The sequence below is a fragment of the Mus pahari genome, chromosome 10 (genome assembly GCF_900095145.1).
Source record: "Mus pahari chromosome 10, PAHARI_EIJ_v1.1, whole genome shotgun sequence".
In the NCBI taxonomy this organism is placed as follows: Eukaryota; Metazoa; Chordata; class Mammalia; order Rodentia; family Muridae; genus Mus; species Mus pahari.
Window position 1 is genome coordinate 31,449,184 of NC_034599.1, and position 22,928 is coordinate 31,472,111.

Genomic DNA, 22,928 nt, shown 5'->3' on the forward strand with positions numbered 1-22,928 from the left:
GTGGGATGGTGGGGGCCCTTGTCACCAAAACAAGGTGTAAGAGCACCAAACCCTGAGTGAAATAATTCACTGGCATGAAGCTTTCTATCCCTCCATTGCTTAACTTCTTCTGCACCATTCCAGGCAGCAACACTCCAGGCTACTACATATTCAGCATTCTCTATATAAGTATAGGAAGTGCTTTTTAATTAATTAACTAACTAACTATCTAATTAATTAAAATTTCCAACTACTCTGTAAAGCAGGAACTCTGAACCGAATTCTGAAGTGGAGGAAACTGAGTCTTGTCTAAGTCATGGGTTCCAGATACTGTGTCAGCACTGCTAGCGCTGGGATTTTCTGCAAACTTGTCCGGCACCACCTCTATTTCTTCCTAATCTACCTCAACAGATGGTAACACGTCACAGAGGAACCTGTGTACAGCCAAAGGCATGCAGATATGCATGTGCACGGGCATCTCCACCCTAGTGCCCACACAGCGGTCTTCATGCGCCAACCTCAGAAATGTCTCGCTGATTAAATTATTCATTGTTTACCAGGAAACCAGCACTTTGAAGAGCATGTATGGAGGGTGTGATGGAGAATCTGGATGAACAAAGCTTCCCTTGGCCTCTGTTCACAAGCCAGCTGCCTGACTTGGTATTTATAGATGGCCTTGCCCTTGGAGAGCTAAGTAGATACTGACTGTACTGGGAAACTCGGGAGTATGAGGAGCAAGGAGAAAAGGGCTCTTGCTGAGCAGCCGCTGACTCCAAGGACCACCCTCTTCCATTCCGTCGTGAGCTTGCTTTAAGTGTGTTAAAAACTTACATGAGAGTCGAGTGTTGTGGCCCATACTTGGAAACCTAGCACTAAGAGAACAGAGGCATGAGGATCAGAATACAAGAATAGCCTTGGCCATATAGTATGCTTGAGGCCAGACTATATGAGATCCTGCCTCAAATAAAATAAAACACAGATAATAGCAATAACAAAAACAAACAAAAAATGTGCACCGAACATCCCTTCTTGGGACAAGCACTGTGGGAAGTGATGACAGGACCCTGGGCAAGGAGACATTCACCCTTGAACCTTTGCTTTTCAGGAGCCCCTCCCCCACACACACTGAGGGCAACCTTAGGCCTGGCCTTACCATCAGGGTTCGTCCCTGGGGTGCCACCCTGCTGTTGCAGAACCCCAGCAGCAATGGAATTGGGCCAGAATCTTTGGGTGGGCCGGTGCTGAGACTTGATTTTCTTGGCTTTGGGAGCAGGATCTGGGTTGCTGGCATCAAGCATGGGCTGCAGGATGCGCCTCCTGGCATTGATGAACCTGCCCAGGGGTGATGGGGAAGACCTGGTTAGTCACCATATGGGTCGCATGGGTACTGTTGGGGTGAGCAAATGTGACATTTAAGCTGCTCCCCCCAGATGTCTATAGGCAGGAGTACCAGTCTACAGGTAAGAAATCCTATGCCTGAGGAGTTTGTGGATTACCCAAGGTTTGGTGATCAAAGACAGTATGGGAGGAATGTGTGAGGAGCTGTCAGAAATCCCTACTCAAGATCCACCAGAACTGAACAGAGAAGGGAAGGGCTGTGGGCACAGTCACCAACTTTTGGACTTATAACAGGGGCCTAGCTTTAGGCCCTAGTACCTTCTGTCCATCCTGACCAGAAGTAGACAAGGATACCTACATCTCTGTGGGTTCAGGAAGGCATCTCTCCCTCCACATTCCTAGCTTACTTTGTAAAATGTTTTGGTTTCGGCATACATGGAGTTGGGTAGACCAGATAACCACTGCTGGATTGGATGTGCCTTTGGTATCTGATGCAAGACCCTCTGGTCTGTCTCTGCTGGGCTGGTGAGCCCAGATTCTCTAGCAGTGTTGTTTTTTTCCCCCCCTAAACTCATAAGGTTTCCATAGATGTTCTTGTCCCAATTTTCCCAGCAGAGGGTGCTGTGAAGCTGCGGTTGAAGCCCAGGACAGGCTGACTCCAGCTCCTTGTATCTAGCCCACAAAGGGAAAGGACTGGCCTGGCAGTGGAGCTGAGGCTGAGGTAGGTCTGGGCACTCTATCTCCTCTCCCTGTTCAGAGTTCCCTAGCCAAGCACGTGTTCCTGGATCTGAGAGCCTGCGGGCAGGTGATGCCAACTCACCAGTTGTTTACTTGCAGAAGGGTGAGGTTTGTCTGCGCTGCGATCTGTCTCTTCTCGTCTTCAGTGGGATAGGGGTGCTGAAAGGAGAGAACGACTAAGGAGGAATTGTGGGCACACGGAGGCTAGATTGTCCTGGTGTTCATACCCAACACGTGGACACAGCTCAGGGCTTGGGAGCTGGAACTGGGGAAAGGGCAATGTTTGCTCTTGAGGACAATGCGTCTGGAGTGTACACAGAATCTCCCACGTGCCTTCGACTCCCCCAGCACAGTGCCACACAATGGGGACCAGGGTGGTTTTTACAGTCAGTTCAGTACTGATTGCAAGGCACTTTTCCCTGCCTCTCACTTGATTCCCCAGGAAGGCAGGCATTCTCAGAGCAAGGATCAACAATGGTCTTCAAAGCCCCCAAAAGGCAGTACATGGGGAAGGAGGATGAATTAATACAATCTAAATTACTTGTTATTTATATCTACTATGTATCCAGATTTATACTAGGCATTTGGGGAGACCGGATATATACGGTGGTACACAACTGCCATAGAACCTTTTAATCCTTTGAAATGCTTCCATACATTTAACTTCATTTAATCAAACATATTTACATTGTGAGGTGGGCCAGGCAGTAGTGACACACACCTTTAACTCCAGCACTGGTCTACAGAGTGAGTTATAGGACAGTCACTCAGATGGTCCTACCAACTCGGTTCTTCAGACTATGGCTCTGCATTCCCTTGCAGGGGGCTGAGTGGTACAGATTTCTCCTACAGTCTTGCATACTCTGGTCTGGCCTTGATTACACATTTATTCCCGCTCTTCAACCACACTTCATGAGGACACAGTACACATTTAAGAATGTGTCTGCACCATCTTTACACACAAATGACCACTGATGGAGGAAAAAAAAAGGCACAGTGGGAGATGCTGAAGGTTTGACGCTGAGCACCATAGAAATGTAGCGGAAGGGAATATGCAGTGGCCAGAGCCACAGGAAGGTGGGTGAGCTGAGTGACATTAAAAAAAGGAAAAGTCTGATTGGGTGTGGTGGCTCATGCTTATAATCACAACACTTCAGGGTGATCAGTCTTGCCTACAAGAGACTCTCAATACAATATCCCCCCAAAAACCCCACAAAAATAAAACAAACAAACAAAAACCTACCTGGAATCAGAAACAAAAGAAAGGGAGAGCCTAAGGAAGAGGGTCTTGAGGCCAATGGGTGTGGAGCCAGACAACACTGAGTTAATGTAATTCTGGGGCTTTCTGAGGCTCTGGCACAAATGCCTGACATGCAGTAGGCATTGGGAGAGTCTAAAGAGACCATGGATTCATCGTGGAAGCCGAGAAGGAGACCTGGAGGTCTCAGGCATAGGGCGCCAAGCCATCTAGCATTCTCAGACCAGGACCTTTCTTTCCGCTCGTGTTGCTAGTAGACAAGAAATGCTTGGACTCTCTAAAGTCCCAGAGATTGGGGCTCCCAAGCTAGCTCTATTGTGAGACCTCAGGCATGACATTTAACGAGACGTTATTAAGTTCTGTGATGATTAAATACTCACAAAGAGTCTATACTGTGAGGAGGAGGTGACTTGGGCAAGATGTTTAAAGCTCACGGAGGGAGCATTGGAGTACAGCAGCCTTGGAAGTGCTGGCGTTAGCAGTGACGAAGGATAGCAGCCTCTTCAGCTGGCCTCCACTAAAGCAATCAGGATCATGTGTTGTTTTAATTCACACCTCTGACCCTGACCACCACACCGGGGTATCTGACGCTGTGACTCATGCAATATTAAGAGTCTAACAAGAAGGAATGCGCACCAGTGTTACCAGAGCCAATTTCATGCTAATTGGAAAGAAGCAGAGGGAGGCCACAAGGGGAAATGTCAGGTCGTGTAAGGGTGAGCAGGCAGGAACCCTGGTGATGTTCCCATCCTACTTCACAAGGGTCACAAGAAGGAGCTAAGCCTCCCCATCTATGGCTGCCAGAATCTTTCCCTGTTATCTATGGAAGATTGGTTTAAAACCCCTCATAGACAATATCTATGGATGATCCATTCTCATTCCATAACATAGCACAGTATTTCCCCTACAGCCTATACATCCTACATGGAACTGGGCACAGAGCACTATGGAAACTCAGAGAAAAAGAGTATATGATGGCCATATTCTCCTTGGTGCCAAATATTATCTCTGGATTACTGGTAATACTTCAGATAACTATGTGGAAATAGTCATTATACCACATTACTTAGGGAAACAATGTTAAGAAAAAGAATATGCTTAGTGCAATTTTTTTTTCAAGTATTTTCAATCCATACTTAGTTCAGTCTACATGATGTAGAACTTACAAGGTATGCGAGTTGACCACACACACAAAGAAATATCACAGCCTTTTAGTCTCCGTGTCCTCCATTACTGAACTACTACTGATTTCTCTTCCCCCATTTTCCCACTGAAGACATTTCTGAGGGCCTCTGAAACTTTGTCACAGAGCAAATCCTCAGGGAGACCTTTTCAGCTCACTTAGGCCAAGGTGGTCATCAAAGCCTCTGAATAAGTGCATTGTGTTCATCATATAGGGACATCAATAGCCAGCAGGAAGCTATGGGCTACCCTTAGGCAGGAACTCTGGCTCATAAGAAGTTATCTCAATAGTGTCCAGATCAGTCATTGGAAGGGTCCAATGATGGTGTACGTGTATACAAGTCAACCGACACATCAAGAAGGACATGTGGATGAGGTTGGTTCTTGAGCAGAGTTGGGTCATCAGTTTACACAGACTGGATGCCTGCTGCTTCCTGAGTGCTAGAAGTCAGAGACACCTGAAAGTTAGGAGTTCACAGCTGAAAGGTGGAGGTGGGAGCACCTCTACTGTAGGTAGTCTGTACTAAGGCTCTTTGGGTCATAGGAGTAGAGTGGGATTGGTTGGGGAGGATTCCTAGGGAAGCGGAGCCTCAACTGGGTTTTGAAGAATAACCGAACTACTCCAGTAGAGGAGATAGAAGCCTTACACCATGACTTAGTCGGATGAGCATCTCTTCCCCTGTTAGGACCCCAGAGAGGGAAGTCTCCTAGCCTACTATGGAAGGATGATGCTTCTTGTCTCTAAGGAGTCTCTGCTTCTGGCACTAAAGGATTGAGTATCTTAAACACAGATTGGCATATTTCCACCTTCTTGAAGGATGAGTATGGCTCAATATGCATTGATTGTTCTGCTATGGATGGGATTTTTAGACCTCTTATGAGCACCCCCTACTAACAGGTCCCACCACCTCTCTGTCCCAGTGTACCACCTCAGGAGGCACAGGGTGGAGGCTGTGGATGAGTAGAAACAGTTAGCCCAGCTTTGGGAACAGGTGTGTGGGCCAGAACATTCCTGGCACCACAGTCAAGTCCCGGAGAGCAGTCCAGCTTGTACACGCCTTAGACCACATGACTCCTGAGGACAGAATCAAAATAGCCCTGGCTCCTGGACAGACCACAATTGAGTCAGTGCTACTTTTAGCACAACTGGAAAGGCTGGAGGCCAAGGACAAGGGGGGGGGGGTGAAATGAGATCTCAGGAGATGAGCATTGTCCCCTGGAAGCTGTCCTGTGATCACCAGCTGGAGGAACTCTGCTGAAGGCCAAAAGCAAGGGCCCAAGCTGCAGCTCCCTCCAAGTGAATGAATCTTCCTTGAACAAGGTATATAGCCCTGACTAGCAAAGTCCAGATCCTTCTCAGTACCAGCTTGGAGACTTCTACAACTGGGCAAGGCTGTTTGATGGTGAAGAGCCATTAGGAGCAAGTAGAGTGTTGTCCCACTCTCTGGTCACTGTTGGGCCTTGGCTACTCATTCTTGGCTATTCATTCAATTTTGTCCTTAGCTTTCTTTGGTTAAAATGGAAGTAAAAAGGGCACCCAGTGTCTTGGACTTCAGAGTGATGGAAGGGCTGACAGAACAGGAGTGTTATATCCTTACTGATGCATAGAAGACTCTCAGACTCCTTCAATTGAACACTCAAGACAAGAAACTTGAAGCATCTGCATTAAGTAGGTGCTTTTTGGCTCCCTCTGCAAACTAACCTAAAAAAAAAAAAAAAAAAAAAAAAAAATATATATATCTGTAGCATTCCTGATGCTGCCCTTTATACCTCCACAATTCTTGTTTCCTTGGATTCAAAGGACACTGAAGTAGCTTCTAGTTTGAAGAGTGAGCTCTGGTCAGAAGAAACTAATCCAGCACTGGTTTTTGTATCTCTGGCAACTTCATTCATACAAGGTTACCCTGTGATGACCCTCCCACCTCCCTAGCCCATTTGGATCCCACCATGTGGTTGATTGGGTCAAAAAGGGACCTGTGACGTAGGGAACATCAGCCTGTGGGTATCAGTGCCCATACTGACAGCAGACTCAGTAGGGAGTGGGTTTCCCTTTCCCAGACCTGCGCTAGAGCCTACCAAACCTTTCTTGCTTCCCCCTTCTTGGCAACCATGGGCTTACTTTGGAGCCTTCAATCTATAGGAATGCCACTGCTCAGGAGGGTCTAGGACCCAAAGGGAGGTACCCAGTAGGGGCAGAGCTTTGAAATGACCACACAGTGTCACATCTAACATGACACTGATGCCAGATGCACCCTGATTCAGAGATGACAGAGCAAGCAAGCAATCATGCAAGCAGACAGGCATGCCTTGCTTGACCGAGGCAAGTGCAGTTAGCAGTGGGCTTCCTCTGGCAACACCTGCCATGTTTAGAATGCTCACTCTTTCTTGTTTTTACTCCTACGCTTTCAAAACACAAAGAGAGTTACAGAGAGCTAAGCGGCACAGCATCACCTACTGCCACGCAGCAAACGTTCCATACCCATCCATCCCCAGGGCAAAAGATGGGAGACTGCTCCCACCCTGGGAGCTTCATCTGTTTCCTCCCAACCACTCTCCCAAAGGCAACATTTTTATGAAAATCACTTCCTTGTTTTTCTGTAGGTCATTCTGTATGTCTGCCCTGCAGCACGACGGCTCAGTTTTGCCTTGTTCTTGTGTGTGTGTGTGTGTGTGTGTGTGTGTTTGTTCATTTGCTTTGTTTTCTTTGATACAGGGTCTCATGTCGCTCAGCCTGGTTATGAACTCGCTGCATAAATGAAGATGACCTTGGACTTCTGGTCCTCCTACCTCCAACTCCTGAGTGCTGAGATGACAGCCATATGCAACATTTTGTCTGGGTTTCAAACATTTTATTAATCATGTTATTTGTTCATCCACGGCATTGAGTGGCTGTAGTTATTTGTTTTTGTTGCTGTATAGTTTCCCCACTGTGAAAACATCCTGCCTCCCGTTTTGAGTCTATAAGCTGTTCTTTCTCCCTTTGGTTTCTATTTCAACGCATTCATCACACTGTAATGAGAATGGTTCTTCTTAGCTTGCTTCCATGCCTGCTCCTGTTCATCTTTAGCCCACCCAGTACTCTCCTTCTTCCTTAGATTGCCTTCCACTATAGGGGTGATATGATATCTGCCACCCCAAAGAGACAGATTGTCAGTTTTTTGAGAAAAGGGGCATTATGTTTCTCTTTGTCTCCTTCCCGTCTGCACAGAGAATGCCTGTGTGTGCTTGTTGGATAAATTTATGTGGAGGTTTGGGAGGGGGTGTCTGCAGGTACAAAGGAAGATGGGTGGGGACTCCCTGATTCAGATTCCTGGGAATTCTTCCTGGAGGCAAGCCACACTAATGCTGTTTCTTGATTGATTGTTGACCATTTGAGGGGCAGGCAGGAGGGGATACTTAACAGTCTATCAAGATGCCCTGCTTCTCTAGAGGGGTCACAGAGGTGGCCCTATGGGTGTGAGTGAGAACATAGTTTGGATCCTGGATTTGCCTCTCAGTAGCTCTAGACCTTGGGCTTTTTTTTTTTTTTCTCCTGAAAAGTTAAGAAATCATTCTACCAGCCTCAGGGTATTTAGGGTGGAACCTGCCATATTCCATGTGTGTTTTTCAAAAAGAGATTAGAGCCGGGTGGTGGTGGCGCATGCCTTTAATCCTAGCACTTAGGCAGAGGCAGGCAGATTTCTGAGTTTGAGGCCAGCACGGACTACAGAGTGAGTTCCAGGTCAGCCGGGGTTACACAGAGAAACCCTGTCTCGAAAAACCAGAGAGAGAGAGAGAGAGAGAGAGAGAGAGAGAGAGAGAGATATTAGAGAGGGAAAGAGAAAGCTTTGGCTTATCACACGTGTTCTTGCTCTGAAAAAGCTACAGGTTGCCTGTTGGCAGTCAGCTGGAGCCCCATGCCTTCTGGGCAGGTGTTCCCTTTTTCTGAAGGGCTTCCTTTTCTGCATCCTTGAGGACTGCTCTAGGTCTTTGTCCATGTGTGGTTTCTCCCAAGCAGTGTCACAGGGATGCTGTGAGGTTGTAGATGTCTTAGGACATTTTTAGAGAGCCCCTTTGAAAGCCACTAGCCTTCTGTTGAGTGCCCTGGGCCTCTCGTGCTCTGACACTCAGCCATCCTCCATCGGGAGTCAGAAGGCAGCTTCTCTTAGGTCCAGTGAACAGTGGGAGAACAGTCTCATGCCATAGCAGAAATCTGAGGCCTAGGTTTTCTTGGCATTGAGAGATGGGTGTAGCGAAGGACACAGCTTTCTTGCCTCCCATTTTGGTCATGCCAAGGTACCATGTGGGTCATCAAACTCCAGGGTCATAACAGGGATGAAGAGAATTTCACGATGAGAACACTTTGAGGGGAGGGTTTAGCCCCTCTGTCAACAACAACTAATGTGTTAAGACAACAGTTAAAGACGATCGCTTGAGAGATGATTGTCTCCCAAAAACGACCATCCACACCCCACCCAATCCCAAACCGTCCTTAAAGTCCACTGTAAATGCCAGTTCCTCTCCCTAAGCACTGCACCCTCAAGGACTGCTCTGAGTCCTGGGTACTTGTGTGTTTTCCCCTAACCAGTGTCTCGGGTTTCTCAAGGACTGCTCTGAGTCCTGTGTACATGTGTGTTTTCCCCTAACCAGTGTCTCGGGTTTCTCAAGGACTGCTCTGAGTCCTGGGTACATGTGTGTTTTCCCCTAACCAGTGTCTCAGGTTTCTCAAGGACTGCTCTGAGTCCTGGGTACATGTGTGTTTTCCCCTAACCAGTGTCTCAGGTTTCTTAGGGATGCTATGAGATTGTACATGTCTTATGATGCACCTCCAAACTGCTCAGAACCCAAACAGGCCTAGAGCCCAGCCTCGCCCTCCAGAGCCCAAGACAGTGCAGGTGTGTAAAGACAACAACAGTGCATTACCCCAGCTATGGCTTGGGGACACGGATTGGCCAAAGGCCCCTGACTGGTCTCCACTTGCAGGTTACCCAATGACTTTACTGTTCTGAAAAGACTGGGGCGCTGGGCTCTACAGTGCCACCTTCACATGTCACTTGGGGTGCAGGGTGATCTGATGGTTCTTCTGACAGTCTTTCTGTTGAATGCCATCTGTCTTTCCATGCTTTCAAGCAGATTCCTATAAAGTTATACCTAAGTCTATGGGAACACATCCCACCTGTTCACAATATTTACTATCCCCATTGAATACCCACAACAACTGGCTACCTTTTACTACTTACAGTGTATAGAATGCCCACTATGTGCTGCCAAAGCACCTAGGAGTTAGGTTTTGCTCTCATGTCACATATGAGAAAAAAAAAATCTCAAGAGAGTGTAACAACCAGCTGTAGTAAGGGGCAAATCAGTGGCAGGGTCTATAGTCCCTGAATCTTAAACCAGGCTAGTCCATCTCTGCTGCTAGCCATTTGCCAGACACTGTGCCTTAGAAGACATTACCAATCAGCCTTAACACACAGATTTATCAACTTTACACAATCTAGAATCACCTGAGAAGGAAGTCTTAATTGAGAAATTGTCTAGATTAGGTTGGCCTGTGTGTGTGTGTGTGTGTGTGTGTGTGTGTGTGTGTGTGTGTGTTGGGGGGGGTGTTCTCATAAGACTCAGACAACTATGGGCAGTACCATTCCCTAGGCATGGGGTTCCAGACAGTATTAGAAAGGAGGAAGCTAACACGAAAGCAAACGACCTCATCTATTTCTCTCTGCTTTTGACTGTGGATATGATGTGACTAGCTATTTGAAGTTCTTGCCTTGACTTCTTCATAATGATGAACTGTAATCTGGAGTCATAAGCTGAAATAAATCCCTTTCTCCCCTAAGTTGCCTTTTTCCAGGATATTTAACCACAGCAACAGCAACAAAAATTAGAACAGCAGGCGCTACTCTATCTGCTTTAGGAAGAGGAACTAAGAGCTAGGGAAGCTGATTGACCTGTTGAAAGCCACAGAGAAAGTGGGACCATGTCAGGTCTATCTACTCATTTCCTGATGCTCTGTTACTGTGTGTACAAATCCCTCTCTCTCCTCTCTCTCTCCTCTCTCCTCTCCTCTCCCCTCCCCTCCTCTCCCCTCTCTCTCCTCTCCTCTCCTCTCTCTCTCTCTCCCCTCCTCTCTCTCCGTATTCATGCCTATGTATGTGACTATGTGGAGGTCAGAAGACAACCGGTGAGAGTTGGTTCGCTCATTCTACCTTGTTTGTTCTGGGATTGCCCAACTCAGGCTATCAGGCTTGGTGGCAGGCACCTTCCATACTAAGCCATCTTGCTGCCCTTTTTGAAGTCTCCCATTCACTTCCAAGCACTTCTCATACATCCTAGTCTCTTGTATCATCACACAGTCGGGACTCTCCATTTAGGACATCCAGGCCCCTAGATCTTCAAGATCAAATTCCCTGAATATGTCTTTGATGGTATAAATAAAACATTCCTTGCAGAATTAAAAGAGACAGGGCCTAGGAAATGTAATACAACTTCTAGATCTTCCTCTGGCAACCCATTCTAGCTTGTCTTCTCAAGATATCATGTTAACAGTGTTCTCCACCAGAGATTGACGTTCTTTACATGCAACTAGTCTTAGCTGAATGGAGAGTAGAATAGAAAGTCTGACTTTGAACTAATTCATGGCAAACTGGGAATGACCGATGACCTCATGGCCTTTCCACAGGTACCTGCTTCTCACAGTGTAATTTAAAAACAGACCTTTGCACAGAGCAAGAAGCAGAAAACAAGAATGAACCTTATGCCACTTTGTTGATTTTTTTTTTTTCAGACCAGTATAAGACAAGTCATATTATAAGGACCTCCAGAGGATACTGGAAGCAATTGAAGCAGTAGCTGAGCCTGTGTTAACTAAAGTATCTCACACTTATGTTCTATCCTCACTACAGCCCACTCAAGCTGGATGTTCCATTCTTATTTTTCATCGGAGGAAATAGGCTTAAAGAGGTCAAAGAACTCACGCCAGGTCCTCTAGCCACCAAGTTCTGCAATCACGCTGTAGAACACATCACTATGTCTAGATCCAGGGAGCAGGTGGGGTCCTGCCAGTGAGCTGGTGACAAGACCTCCATGTACATAATTTAAGGTTTCACACAGAACCCTGCCCAGGAAGATGGCAGAGAATACAAAGAACATCTGTGGGGTGATTGACAGCACCATCAAGGCAACTTGAAAGCCGAGGTAACAGGCTGGCTTTCATCTTCATTGCCCTCCTTGGCCAGGAATCCAGTACAGGGCATGAGCTATACCTAGATGTCTAATTGGTTTCTCCCAGGCCCTGAACCTAGTATGCAAGGCACTAGGGATGCAGTAAGATAGCTAGGAAACTGGTGAAGGCTATCAGAAACTGCTAGATCCACAAGCATTCAAAGCAACGTTCCTCAGAGCCCAAGACGGAAACTGCCGAAGTGCCCCTCAACTGAGAAGGGAAAAACGAGATGTGATGTAGACATACGGTGGAGTGCTGTCAGCCCAAGATAAATGGACCTTGACAATGTGATGCTAATTCGGCAAGCACTTCACCACTGAGCTGTGCCTCCCGCCTCATGATGGTTTAAAAGAACATAGTCACGAAGACCATCTTCTGATCTACTTGAGTGAGATTTCTGGAAGGGCTGATCCACAGAGGTGTGCAGTAGAGTCTAAGTTGTTAGAGGCTGGGCGTGTTGGCTAATGGCTGTGGGATTTCTTTTGGTAGAAGGAAAACATCTGAAATTAGGCAGGTGTGATGATTGTGCAAGGGTGTAAATATACTAAAACCTACGTTATCGTTTTTATTTTGGAGACAGAGACTCTCTAGCCTAGGCTGCTCTTGAACCTGTGTAGCTGTAACTTGCTTTGACCTAAAACTTCTGCTCTTCCTGCCTCCACTTCTTCTGGGTGCTGGGATTACATGTATGTACTATGGCGCCCAGTATAGTTCATGCTGGGGGGAATCTGTTGTGCTAGGCAGGCACTCTATCAACTGAGCCACATACCCCGCTCTGGAATCATATATATTGAAGGGTAAAATTTATGCTATGTGATGATTCCATTTAAAAAGTCATATAGAGGAAGCCCCTGGTGCCTCTTTTGCCCTCTGATGTTTTTTTAAAACCACATTAGGGTTCATAAGAGGCCCTAGAACAAGGCCCTGGTCTCCGTGTGGCTGGGATGAAGGTGGGAGTGGGCAGAGCACAGCTGGGCCCTGGCTGCAAGCCACATCAGCACAGCTGGGTCCTGGCTTCGAGCCACGCCAGCCTGATGAAACAGATGGGTGGATGTGAAGCAGTTTCACTCTGAAAGGTCTAAAACCTGAACCTGGGTGCATAAAAATCCCACAACTCTCCCACAGGTCTCTGGCAGAGAGGCTAGGGGCTCATTTTTGCTTTGCCCAGACCTTGGTGTGAGCATTGCATATCTGTTCCTGAGATCAGTGTAAAGGCAGAAGAGCTAAAGGAATGAGAGATTAGAACCCTGGGTCACACTGCTGTGGGTTCAATTCCTGCCTGGCCTTATTATCAGTGTGATCTTGTGGAACCTGAGCCTTCTCTGAGCCTCAGTTTTGTCACTGGTGACACAGGACAGTAGGACCTACCTGCTGGGGTGCTTGTGTGCATTTAAATGAGATGACATGTAAAGTGTTGAGCATAGACCGGCTGCTGTGGGGCATGGTGAGGCCTGCTGGGGCCTGGGCTCTTCTCCAAAACCTCCTGGCACACAGAGGATCATCAAGTTTAGGAATGGAAGTATGTAGAATTGCTGACAGCTCAGGATGACTGACAGATATCAGAAGTAGCAGGGGTGGTATTACAGCCAAGGAGGAGGAAGGGTGACTTTCTCTCCTCTGTGGGGAGGACCCTCTTCAGGGGCTTTCTGCATGACATGGGTTCCTGTAGACCTCTTGCTTCCAGCTAGAGTTTAGCCTCTTTTGACCAAAATGAAATAGTAAGAAAATGTCACCACATTCTTCAGGGACTGGAAACTAATAGCTAAGGATGGCAGTGTTCCCATCTCCTTTCAGCCTTGTAGCTAAAAGGTTCTGGGAGTTAACCTTTCACCTCAGGTGCTTTCTATCACTCCCAACATACCCCAGCAACTGCTTATGCCACAGAACAGTGCAAACAACAGGATGCCTGTGACAGGGGACAGAAGCAAGAGGAAAACACAGCTTCTGCCTGATAGGTGGGCAAGAGGAAAATCTAGTATCTATAGAAGTGCTCAGAATCACACTAGCCAAGGTGGACAGGGGACAGAAGCAAGAGGAAAACACAGCTTCTGCTTGATAGGTCGGTCGGCAAGAGGAAATTCTAGTGTTTATAGACGTGCTCAGAATCAAGGTGGCAGATTATGGGATGTTCTGTGTATCACCTGCAAACCATCCACTGGCTTCAGACCAGGCTGGGGATAAATGGAGCATTTTGTAGAAGCCTCATCAGCCACATTTATGGCATATCAGAAAGTCACCTGTGCTTGTATCCAGACTGGTGCATGCCATCTACACACGAGCCTGTGATTCTGTGACTCAATGAACGAACTGTAGCACAAAAAGAATGAGTTATTGCTGCTAAGAAAACTACGTAGAAAGCTTTGGAAAATTTGAGACTCAAATTTGCTTTAAAATACTGACTTCTGCCGGGTGGTGATGGTGCACACCTTTAACCCCAGAGTTGGGGGAAGCAGAGACAGGTGGATCTCTGAGTTGCAGCCAGCTTGGTCTACAAAGTGAGTTCCAGGACAGTCAGGGCTACACAGAGAAATCATGTCTCAGAGAGAGAGAGAGAGAGAGAGAGAGAGAGAGAGAGAGAGAGAGAGAGAGAGAGAGAGAGAGAAGAGAGAGAGAGAGAGAGAGAGAGAGAGAGAGAGAGAGAGGGAAAGAGAGACAGAATGAGATAGAGAGAAAGAGACAGAGAGAGAAAATGCTGACTCATTTTGATTGGGTGGGAACACATGAGAGACTGGAATAAAGATCTACAAAGATCCTCTAACTAGATTAGATTCCCAAAGTCAGTGTTCTTACTCCACTTGACATGAAGTTGGAATTTGGAGATGTTTTATTCTAAGAAAGGCTTATGCAAGTAAAATGATACAGTTTAGTAAGAAAAAGATGTTGGCTCTCTACCAAAATTAGCAAATGAATATATGTATCTTTTAAATTAACATAAACCTTGTCTTTTGGGTGGCTGTTCCTTTTTTAGCTAGCCTTTCAAATTAACCAGCCCTTAAACTAGTTGTGCTAACTGAGCTAGAGACAGAACATTTATGGTGCTTGGATGTCTGTTTGTCCTTCATTCCTTCTCTTCTCTCCTAAAGCTCACAGCCAGTACCTGCCCAGTATCTGGAACCGTGAGTGGGATTTCCCAAGAACTATAGCCCCAGGGTTGGTTCTCGAAGCAACAATGACACTATCATGGGTAATTTAGACAAAGTCTCGAACCTTATCCTTCATTACAAACTTTATCCTTCTTACAATCTACCATGTGAATAAAGAATAGAGAAGTAGGGTTGGGGAAATGGATCAAAGGGTAAAGTGAATGAGGACCAGAATCTGGATTCATAGCACCCATGAAGAAGCTGGCTATGGCGGCTTATTTGCAACTCTAGCACCGACTGTTTCTTTTCAGACAGGGTCTCACTGTGCTGCCCCAGCTAGCTTGGGACTTGCTACATAAACCAGGCTGGCTTTGAACTCACAGAATCCTGCCTGCCTCTGCCCTTGAATACTGAGATTAAAGGTGTGTACCACCACACCTTGCTTATAACCCCAACACTGTGGGGTTGGACATAGGGGGACCCTGGAGATTCCCTTGCAAACCAGTCTAGCTGAAATAGCAAGATGCAGGTGCTGTGAGAGATTGTGTCTCAAAAACTGAGAAGAATGATAGAAGGCGGCACTGGACATTGACCTCTGGTCTCTATATGCAGGCAGTATGAACTGCACCCCACCCCCTGTGCAATCAATTCTCTCTGTCTCTCTGTCTCTCTCTCTGTCTCTCTCTCTGTCTCTCTGACTCTGTCTCTGTCTCTGTCTCTCTCTCTCTCTCTCTCACACACACACACACACACACACACACACAAACACACACTTTTTAAAAAGTAGACAAAAATTTGTAGAACCCCAAATTTTCCTAAACAGTTCATCATGGGATGACTTTTTAGAAGACCCAGTAAGTCCTGAGGTCATACACTGTGAATCAAGGCTTTAAGAATGACACACAGTCCCTATTCTTGGGAGATTGGCTGGAGAGACTATGTATATAGGTAGGTCCACCCACACCTACAGCAAGCACTATAGGAAGGTTATTCTCAGTGTCAGAAGACAGCAAAATCAGCATGTATTTTAAAATAACACATCAGCCTCACACATCCCGCTCACCTCTGGATTTCACAGAGACTGGGATTTGGCCTTAAAAAAAAAACTTGTTTCAAGATCAGTGTAGTGGCACACAGCTGTAAATCTACCATTTTGGGAGACTAGCCCAGGCCAGCCTTAAATTCATGTTTTTTCTGCCTCAGCCTACCAAGCACTTGGAGACATGTAGCACCATCATGCCCAGTGAACAGCTCATTAAGGGATGACCTTATAGCTCTGTAAATTTGTCCTCTCTTTGAACTTTGACTGCTCTGAGAAATAAATGACACTGGAATTAGCACACTCTAGAAGAAACAGTCCACACCTGATGTACCTGTCTTTAAGCCTGTCTTTCCTCTATTGTATCTGGTCTCCAGGAACCTTACAATGTCTCTGTTAGAGATGGGGGGTGAGAAGGTTGTCTACACTGTTCTTGATGCTCAGCCATGGTCTGCAGAGGATGGCTACCGAGTGTACTCATTTGGATAGAGTTGTCTAGCCATCTTCCATTTACCCCAGAAGCTCTGAAGTCTGACTTTGGAAGCCCAGTGGCCACTCCCACCTCATCTTTCAAGGCTATCACATGAAGGCACTGGTTGCAGGAGGACCATGCCAACCTACGTTGTTTCCAGGATAGAGAAAGTATTAAATACTTGCTCAGCACTTAACTCTTTTCAGAATGTTGGTCTTCAACACTTCCCCCTAACATTTTGAGCTAGTAGTAGCAGCAAGTACTCAGAAGACCTTGGGCTCTGGGTCCCACTTAGGTCTCCTCTGATCTGCCCTTTAGCTGATGATCCAGCATAGCCTTTTTCTGAGACCATAGTCTCTACATTCAGAGTGTGATATCTATGCAGTGGGCTGTTTCCCACCCCTTGCTGTGATTCCACACCCCTAGCATGCACACACACAGATGCACACCTATGCGTGCACACACACACACACAAACACACACACACACACTCACTCACCATGAGATGCTGGAAGAGCCAAGAACGCATTATATTGGTGGCATGCTTGGGCAAGACTCCTCGTTTGTTCTTGGACTTCTTATCCTCATTGTCCAGGAGGGAGGTGAGGTCAAGGTTAACCTTCAGGGCACGTGAAGAAAAAAGTCAGCATCAGCAGCCTGTGAGGCCAATGGCTAGGGACCTGTTGCCATAGTAGTGGCACACTTTCACTGCCAACCCCCTTTTCCCAAGTTATTCTTGGGGCCCTGGGGAGGTCACCTTTTCCTCTCACCCCATACTACCCCCTCAGAGAATGGAGATGAGGCTTGGGGTGAGGGGATAAGGAGAAAGGGGATGATGAGAGAGGAAACAGCAGAAAAGGGTCATGCAGAGAGTACTGAAGATGAGAATTTGCCATAAACCATCCAGTAGTTATTAGCATTTCTGTGATACTTTACAGTTTGCAAAGCACTTTCCTGTCCCTCACCGTGGTTAATCCTCATCACAGCCCTGTAGGTTGGCTGTGGCGGTATTAATCCTTCTCTTTTGATAAGAACTCAGAGAGGTAAGGAGACATATGCAAGATCACAGTTAATGTCAGATCTCAGGCATCTGACTTCAGATCTTTCTAGAGATCTGACCTCTAGTATCACTGAAGTGCAGAGTAGTTGGAGCTGGCGACCAAGCACAGGAAATGCAGGGTCCTTTGATATAAACTCTGGAGGCAGCAAAATCCCCAGAGCTGATAAAGCCTTGCTTAGATCCAGCTTCCTGTCCAGAGAGCGGTGTCTTAGAGGTGAGGATTAGGTAAGCCTTTTGCTGCAGTGCCCAACAGAAGGTAAAGAATCACAGGCACCCTCCATTGCTCATGCACAAATACACACACCCACACACACTCACCTGTGTATTCTGGATCTGGATGGCTCCCTGGGGGATTGCTTGGGTGACCACCTGACCCTGGGAGGTTACCATGGTAACCGGCTGATATAAGGCTCCACCTGAGGAGACAACCAGTTTTGGGATCCCCTGACATGGAGGTAAAAAAAAAAGAAGAAGGCAAGCAGGGTTCCCAGTTGCTTAACACTCTCATGTGAAGACTCTTGGGGTAGTGGCAGAATGCATGTTTGCTCCCTTTGTAGGAGCGGAGTGAGTGAGGTAAGAGATGATGTCCAGAAGGAAAAGCAGAGCTTTTGGTGGGAAGCAATTAGGAGGAAGGACAAGGCTTTACTCAGTCTTGAATGCCTGTGTTGGGGGGCTGGAGGGAATGTGGGGGGGAGGGGGAAGGAAACCATGAGATTTTGACTTAAATTTGTTCCAACCCATCATGATCAGGTCTTGGTGCTCACTATGTGCAGAACACTTCAGTCAAGAAACTACACTGGAAGTCCCTCCCTTATCAGAGGATACTCACTCATCCCAGAACTTCCTAGGAGTATCCCTTCTTCCCCCAAGATGCTTCCCACAGTCCCCAGAACCCTGCACCAACCTGACACGACTTGAGAGTTGACGGTTGTCATGGCGATGTTGCCCTGTTGGAGTGCTGAGGCTGGGACCACAATCCCCTGGGGGTTATTGGAGACTCCAGACATGGAATTGGGGGAATTCTGCAGGAGGTCCTGGCGGTAAGGGAGGGGTAGTTTGTGACAATGTCCCCAAGAGCTTAGATACTTTTGTTCCAAAGTCTTCCCTTCCCTTCCCTTCCTGGTAGCCCCCCAACTCCTGTCCTCCCAGACACAAACCAGAAGGCAGTTCTCAGGACTTCTAAAAGGAGTGAATAAGAAGTTCCTACCTTAAAATATATAAACCAAAGGCCCCGTAATAGTCCTTCATTTACATTTCATTCCATTGGTAAGTAGAGGCACAAATGAATCCCTAAACCTGTGGGTCTCACTTCAGCTACATTTTGGAATCTGCAAAGATGGAGCTCTGGGTTCCAAACCCAGAGACTCTTCTTTAATGAGAGTATATTCCAGGCTTTGGAGTTTAAAAACTCCCCAGGTGATTCTGACTCGCAGAAAGCCTCCATTCACTTGCTCAACACTCAGATGCTCAACCGCCCAGATGTTTGCCCTGGCCCTCCCCTCCTCCAGCACCTCTGTTCTTCACATATCTCCAGCACAAACAGCTTCCAAAGTTCTGTTTGTTTACTCACTTACTTTGCAGTACTGGGCTTTGTGCACACGCTGGGCAAGTGCTCTATCACTTAAGCTAGCTACATCCTCATCTCCCCAATGGTATGCCCTTGTACATCCTTAGCACCTATATTATGATACTAAAATATTTATTTAAAAATAATAAAGCCACTTTGTATCACTACATAACCTGTCATCAAATGACATTGCCTAGAAACCTTGAAGTCAGCCCATGTTATAGGCTCTTCTGTCTTCCCCGAATTCTCAACACAGAATTATACTGGGAACCAAATCCCCTTTGGCCAGATTGTTAACCAGTTTGTTTTTGTAGTAGCCAAGGCAGCCAAGAAAATGAGGGTTTTCTTTTTCCTGATGTCTTGTTCCCCTCATCATTGCCTTCTAGCAGTCAATGAAAAAGTCCTTAGATTTGATATTGAGGGTCCTTTGACACCAGAGGAAGAAGGCTTAGCTTCAGGCCTCCAGGATGGAGCAGTGGGTCCTCCCTGCTTTCTGGGCACCTGTGCATGGTGTCTGGGTGCTTATAAGATTTGTGAAATAGGAACTGAATGTGTCAGAGATGGGTGTGTTCAGGAAAGAGGGCAAAAAGGTACCTATACAGGAGGTACACTTGGCACTCTGAGCTCTTCCCAGCCTCAGATCCCCATCAGAATACCCTCCTTGAATTAGTTAATGAACCAAATGGATCCAATGGTCACTAAGGCCCACGTTTCAAAGCTTAATCTGGGGCAATAATACAGGATTGGTGAAGAGCTGGAGATGGGTGCGAGGCCATGAGAGTGAAGGAAATGTGCAAGGATGGCTTTACTTCTTCACTTTTATTTCAGGACTTTAAGAAGCCTGGACCCTTGGCCTTCAGGGGAAGCTTAGAATCTGGACTGAGGAGGTACCCATGACTAGAAATCACCTCTAGCCAACAACTGCCTACTGGTAGTTACAAATAAAAGGAAAATGTCGCAGAAGACAGTCACAACACTGTTCCTTCCACTGTAGCATCACATAAGTCAGCAGCGCCTAGAGGGAAGCAGGAGGCAGCAACCATTTCTGAGTCTGCCTTGATTCTCTGCCTGTTGAATCCCTTCTGTGTCTCCTCCCCAGTTACCACTATTACATCCCTGGTCCAGAGCTAGAGGAGAAAAACCTATAGAAGCAGGACCAGGCCTGGGGCCCAGTCCTCCATCCCACCCACGACCACAGGGTCCTCTGGTTCAGCTTCTCCAGGAGGGTGAAGTAAGAGGATCCACTTCTCTTCTAAGTTCTTCTTGGCATGGGTGACCTTGGGGAAGGGAGAGGGCAGTTTGTGCCTTGGCTTCCCCTCTGGGGTGCTCTGTGAGAGCTTCCCACCAGAGAAATTCCTCTCTTAATCTGTCCAGCCACACGGTTGGAGTTTAAGACTGAGCTTGGCATGCAGAAACCTAGACGCTGCAAAAAGTCATTGCATATACCAACATCCTGAGGGATAAAAGAAAGAAAATAAGGTCCAGAGGCCCTGGTGGCTCACCCAGGTCACACAACTGATTGGCAGCTACAGGATTCAAAGTCAGCTCTCCCCCGCCATTAGCCACAAATACTGAATTCTTAGTTTGGGCTTCAAGAGGCTCCTTGAATCCTACCTATGAAAGACGATAACAACCCCATGTCCAGGAACAGCATAAAGAAGATCGTGATCTTGGGAATCACATTGAACTCCTTCTGGCGGCCTGCCTTCCTTCCTTCCTTCCTTCCTTCCTTCCTTCCTTCCTTCCTTCCTTCCTTCCTTCCTTCCTTCCTTCCTTCCTTCCTTCCTTCCTTCCTTCCTTCCTTCCTTCCTTCCTTCCTTCCTTCCTTCCTTCGTTACTGTGTTAGTTCAAGCTAGCATCAAGGAGTTCTCAAAGCCTGAGTTTTCAAACTTGAAGGTTGAGATCTGGTGCCAGCATCCCAGCCAACTATTCCCATGGGACAGAACCAGTACTAAAGATGGTTGAAGCAGAAGGGAACTTAGAAGGGATATTTAACAGAAGGAGACCCCAATGCCATTAGGTCTAAAGCCAATGGAAGTAGCTACTCAATAATCTCTCATTTGGAGTCAGTCATGCGGGGACACTCCTCTTCAGGTGGAGATAAATGAAACTCTTAAATATAAAGACTTCTCTTAGACATTCTTCACTACCCCTGAAGTATCCAGCATGGCTGGGACAATATGAAGAAAACTAGCATAAATATAAAGCACGCCTTCTGTGATTCAACCTGACACACACTGTTATGTAGCCAAAGACAGAAGGGTGAGCCCTACCTGGACACCTCAGCTGCTTACTCAAACCCTGTGGCTTGGAGAGCCTCCATCCCCATTCACTTGGTCTGGGGAACTAAAGGGAATTTTTGTTCTGGCTTGGATCATTTTCTCCCCTACACTTCTCCACCCTTCTCTTGTTGTTTGGCTGTGAGGTGCTGAGAGGAAGCCAAAATACACCAGCAAAGGGGTAGAATGGAAAAGTTCAGGAGTAGAGACCGCAGGCAGGGCCAGGGCTGGCAACAGCTTAGCTGGGGGCAAAGAAGAGAAAGCAGAGGCCTCGCCTTTCTGCATTTGGTGTCTCTCCCCCACATCTGCAGACAGAGCTGCTGCTTCACACACCTCCTGAGGCCTCGGATTTTTTTTTTTTAAAGATTTATTTTATTTTGAATTATGTGTGGATGTGCATGTCTATGTGCAGTTACATGCACATGGCAATGCAGGTGCTTTCAGAATCAAGAAGAAGCCATGGGCTCCCCTGGAGCTGGAGTTACAGGCAGTTGTGAGCCACTGCATGTGAGTGCTGGAGTTCCGTTCACTCACATTCTTTGCAAGAGCAGCACATGCTCCTAACCACTGGGACACCTCTCCAACCCACACAGGGCCACCGAATCAGACCCTCAGCAATTTGTAAGTTTCAAAGCTTTCTCCAGCTAGCCTCCAGCATCAGACAGATCTGAAGATTACCAATTTACCATAGACATGAAAATCGGAGGGTGCTAATTGGCCGCTTGATTTCATGTTAATCTCACCATCACTTTACAGGGTCAACAAGAGAGAAACTGTCACATTTTCCTCGAAAGGATTGAAGTCCAAAGAATGGAAGGGACTTCCCTGACTTAAACAGTTGTAGGTCTCCTGGTCTTGTGTGTATGATAGAGACGAACAGAGAGAGGAAATGAACTTTGGAGATAGATCCACTGGCCCTGCTACAAACACACTGCCTGGCACTGTTTGGTGTCTAATGATTTATTTCCTACTTCATATGGCTGTAGTCACTTGAGTGGCAGAGCAGGGGTTAAATCTGTCCTCAAAGCCCTAGAGCCCTAGTGTTTTTTATTAGCAGTAGGAGAAGTTGAGCCAAGGCTACACAGGACAGCACAGACCTTGTCATATGCTTCCACTGGTCTTGTCTGATGCACCCCTGGAACTTGGTACCAAGCCTCAGAAATCTAAGTATAGTCCCCATCTCAGAAGAGGGCAAAGACCCCACCTTGCTGTGATGTCAGGTTGCATATTACTCTGTAGCTCTGTGGAACGGCCACAGAACAGCTCTGACTCTCTAGGGACAGTCTCCGTCATTTTTTTTTTTTTTTTTGAAGAAGCCACTGTGGCAGCAGCGAAAGCCCTGGGGAAGAATCTATTGGCTAAATACACGGTATTGTTGTCTTCTCAACAGCTTCCTGGAGGCTTATCTGACTCCAGACCCAGGCGGCTGTTATGTACACTCACAGAGGGACACCCACAGGGAGCGGAGAAGCACAGTGGTTGCAGTGTAAGTGACACTTCCAGCATCCAGTCTCACATCCCTCTTGAGCTGTCTAGGCACCAGGCACTGAAAGCAGCTGGAGCTCATCTAGCCCAAGAACTCTGCTGTGTCTCTCTGGAGAGACACAGGAAGCCTGGGCTCCACAGGTGGTAACAGAACACACACACACACACACACACACACACACACACACACACACACACACACTGCCAGTTATTTGAAGTGGAGAGGCAATGGGTCCCTCAGAAG

The 22,928-nt window shown here is 46.9% G+C and overlaps 1 protein-coding gene across 4 annotated transcripts in view; it reads right to left on the bottom strand.

Annotated features, from left to right (window-relative positions):
• Pknox2 (PBX/knotted 1 homeobox 2) overlaps nucleotides 1-22,928 on the bottom strand; it is a 261,265-nt gene that overhangs the window by 2,164 nt on the left and 236,173 nt on the right. For all 4 annotated transcript variants that reach the window (XM_021207266.1, XM_021207267.2, XM_029543247.1 and 1 more), the window contains 5 exons: nucleotides 18,258-18,387; nucleotides 17,672-17,769; nucleotides 16,793-16,912; nucleotides 2,138-2,214; nucleotides 1,133-1,311 (listed from right to left, as the gene is read on the bottom strand). In XM_021207266.1, the coding sequence (XP_021062925.1) occupies nucleotides 1,133-1,311; nucleotides 2,138-2,214; nucleotides 16,793-16,912; nucleotides 17,672-17,769; nucleotides 18,258-18,387 (604 nt within the window). The remainder of the gene's footprint in view (nucleotides 1-1,132; nucleotides 1,312-2,137; nucleotides 2,215-16,792; nucleotides 16,913-17,671; nucleotides 17,770-18,257; nucleotides 18,388-22,928) is intronic.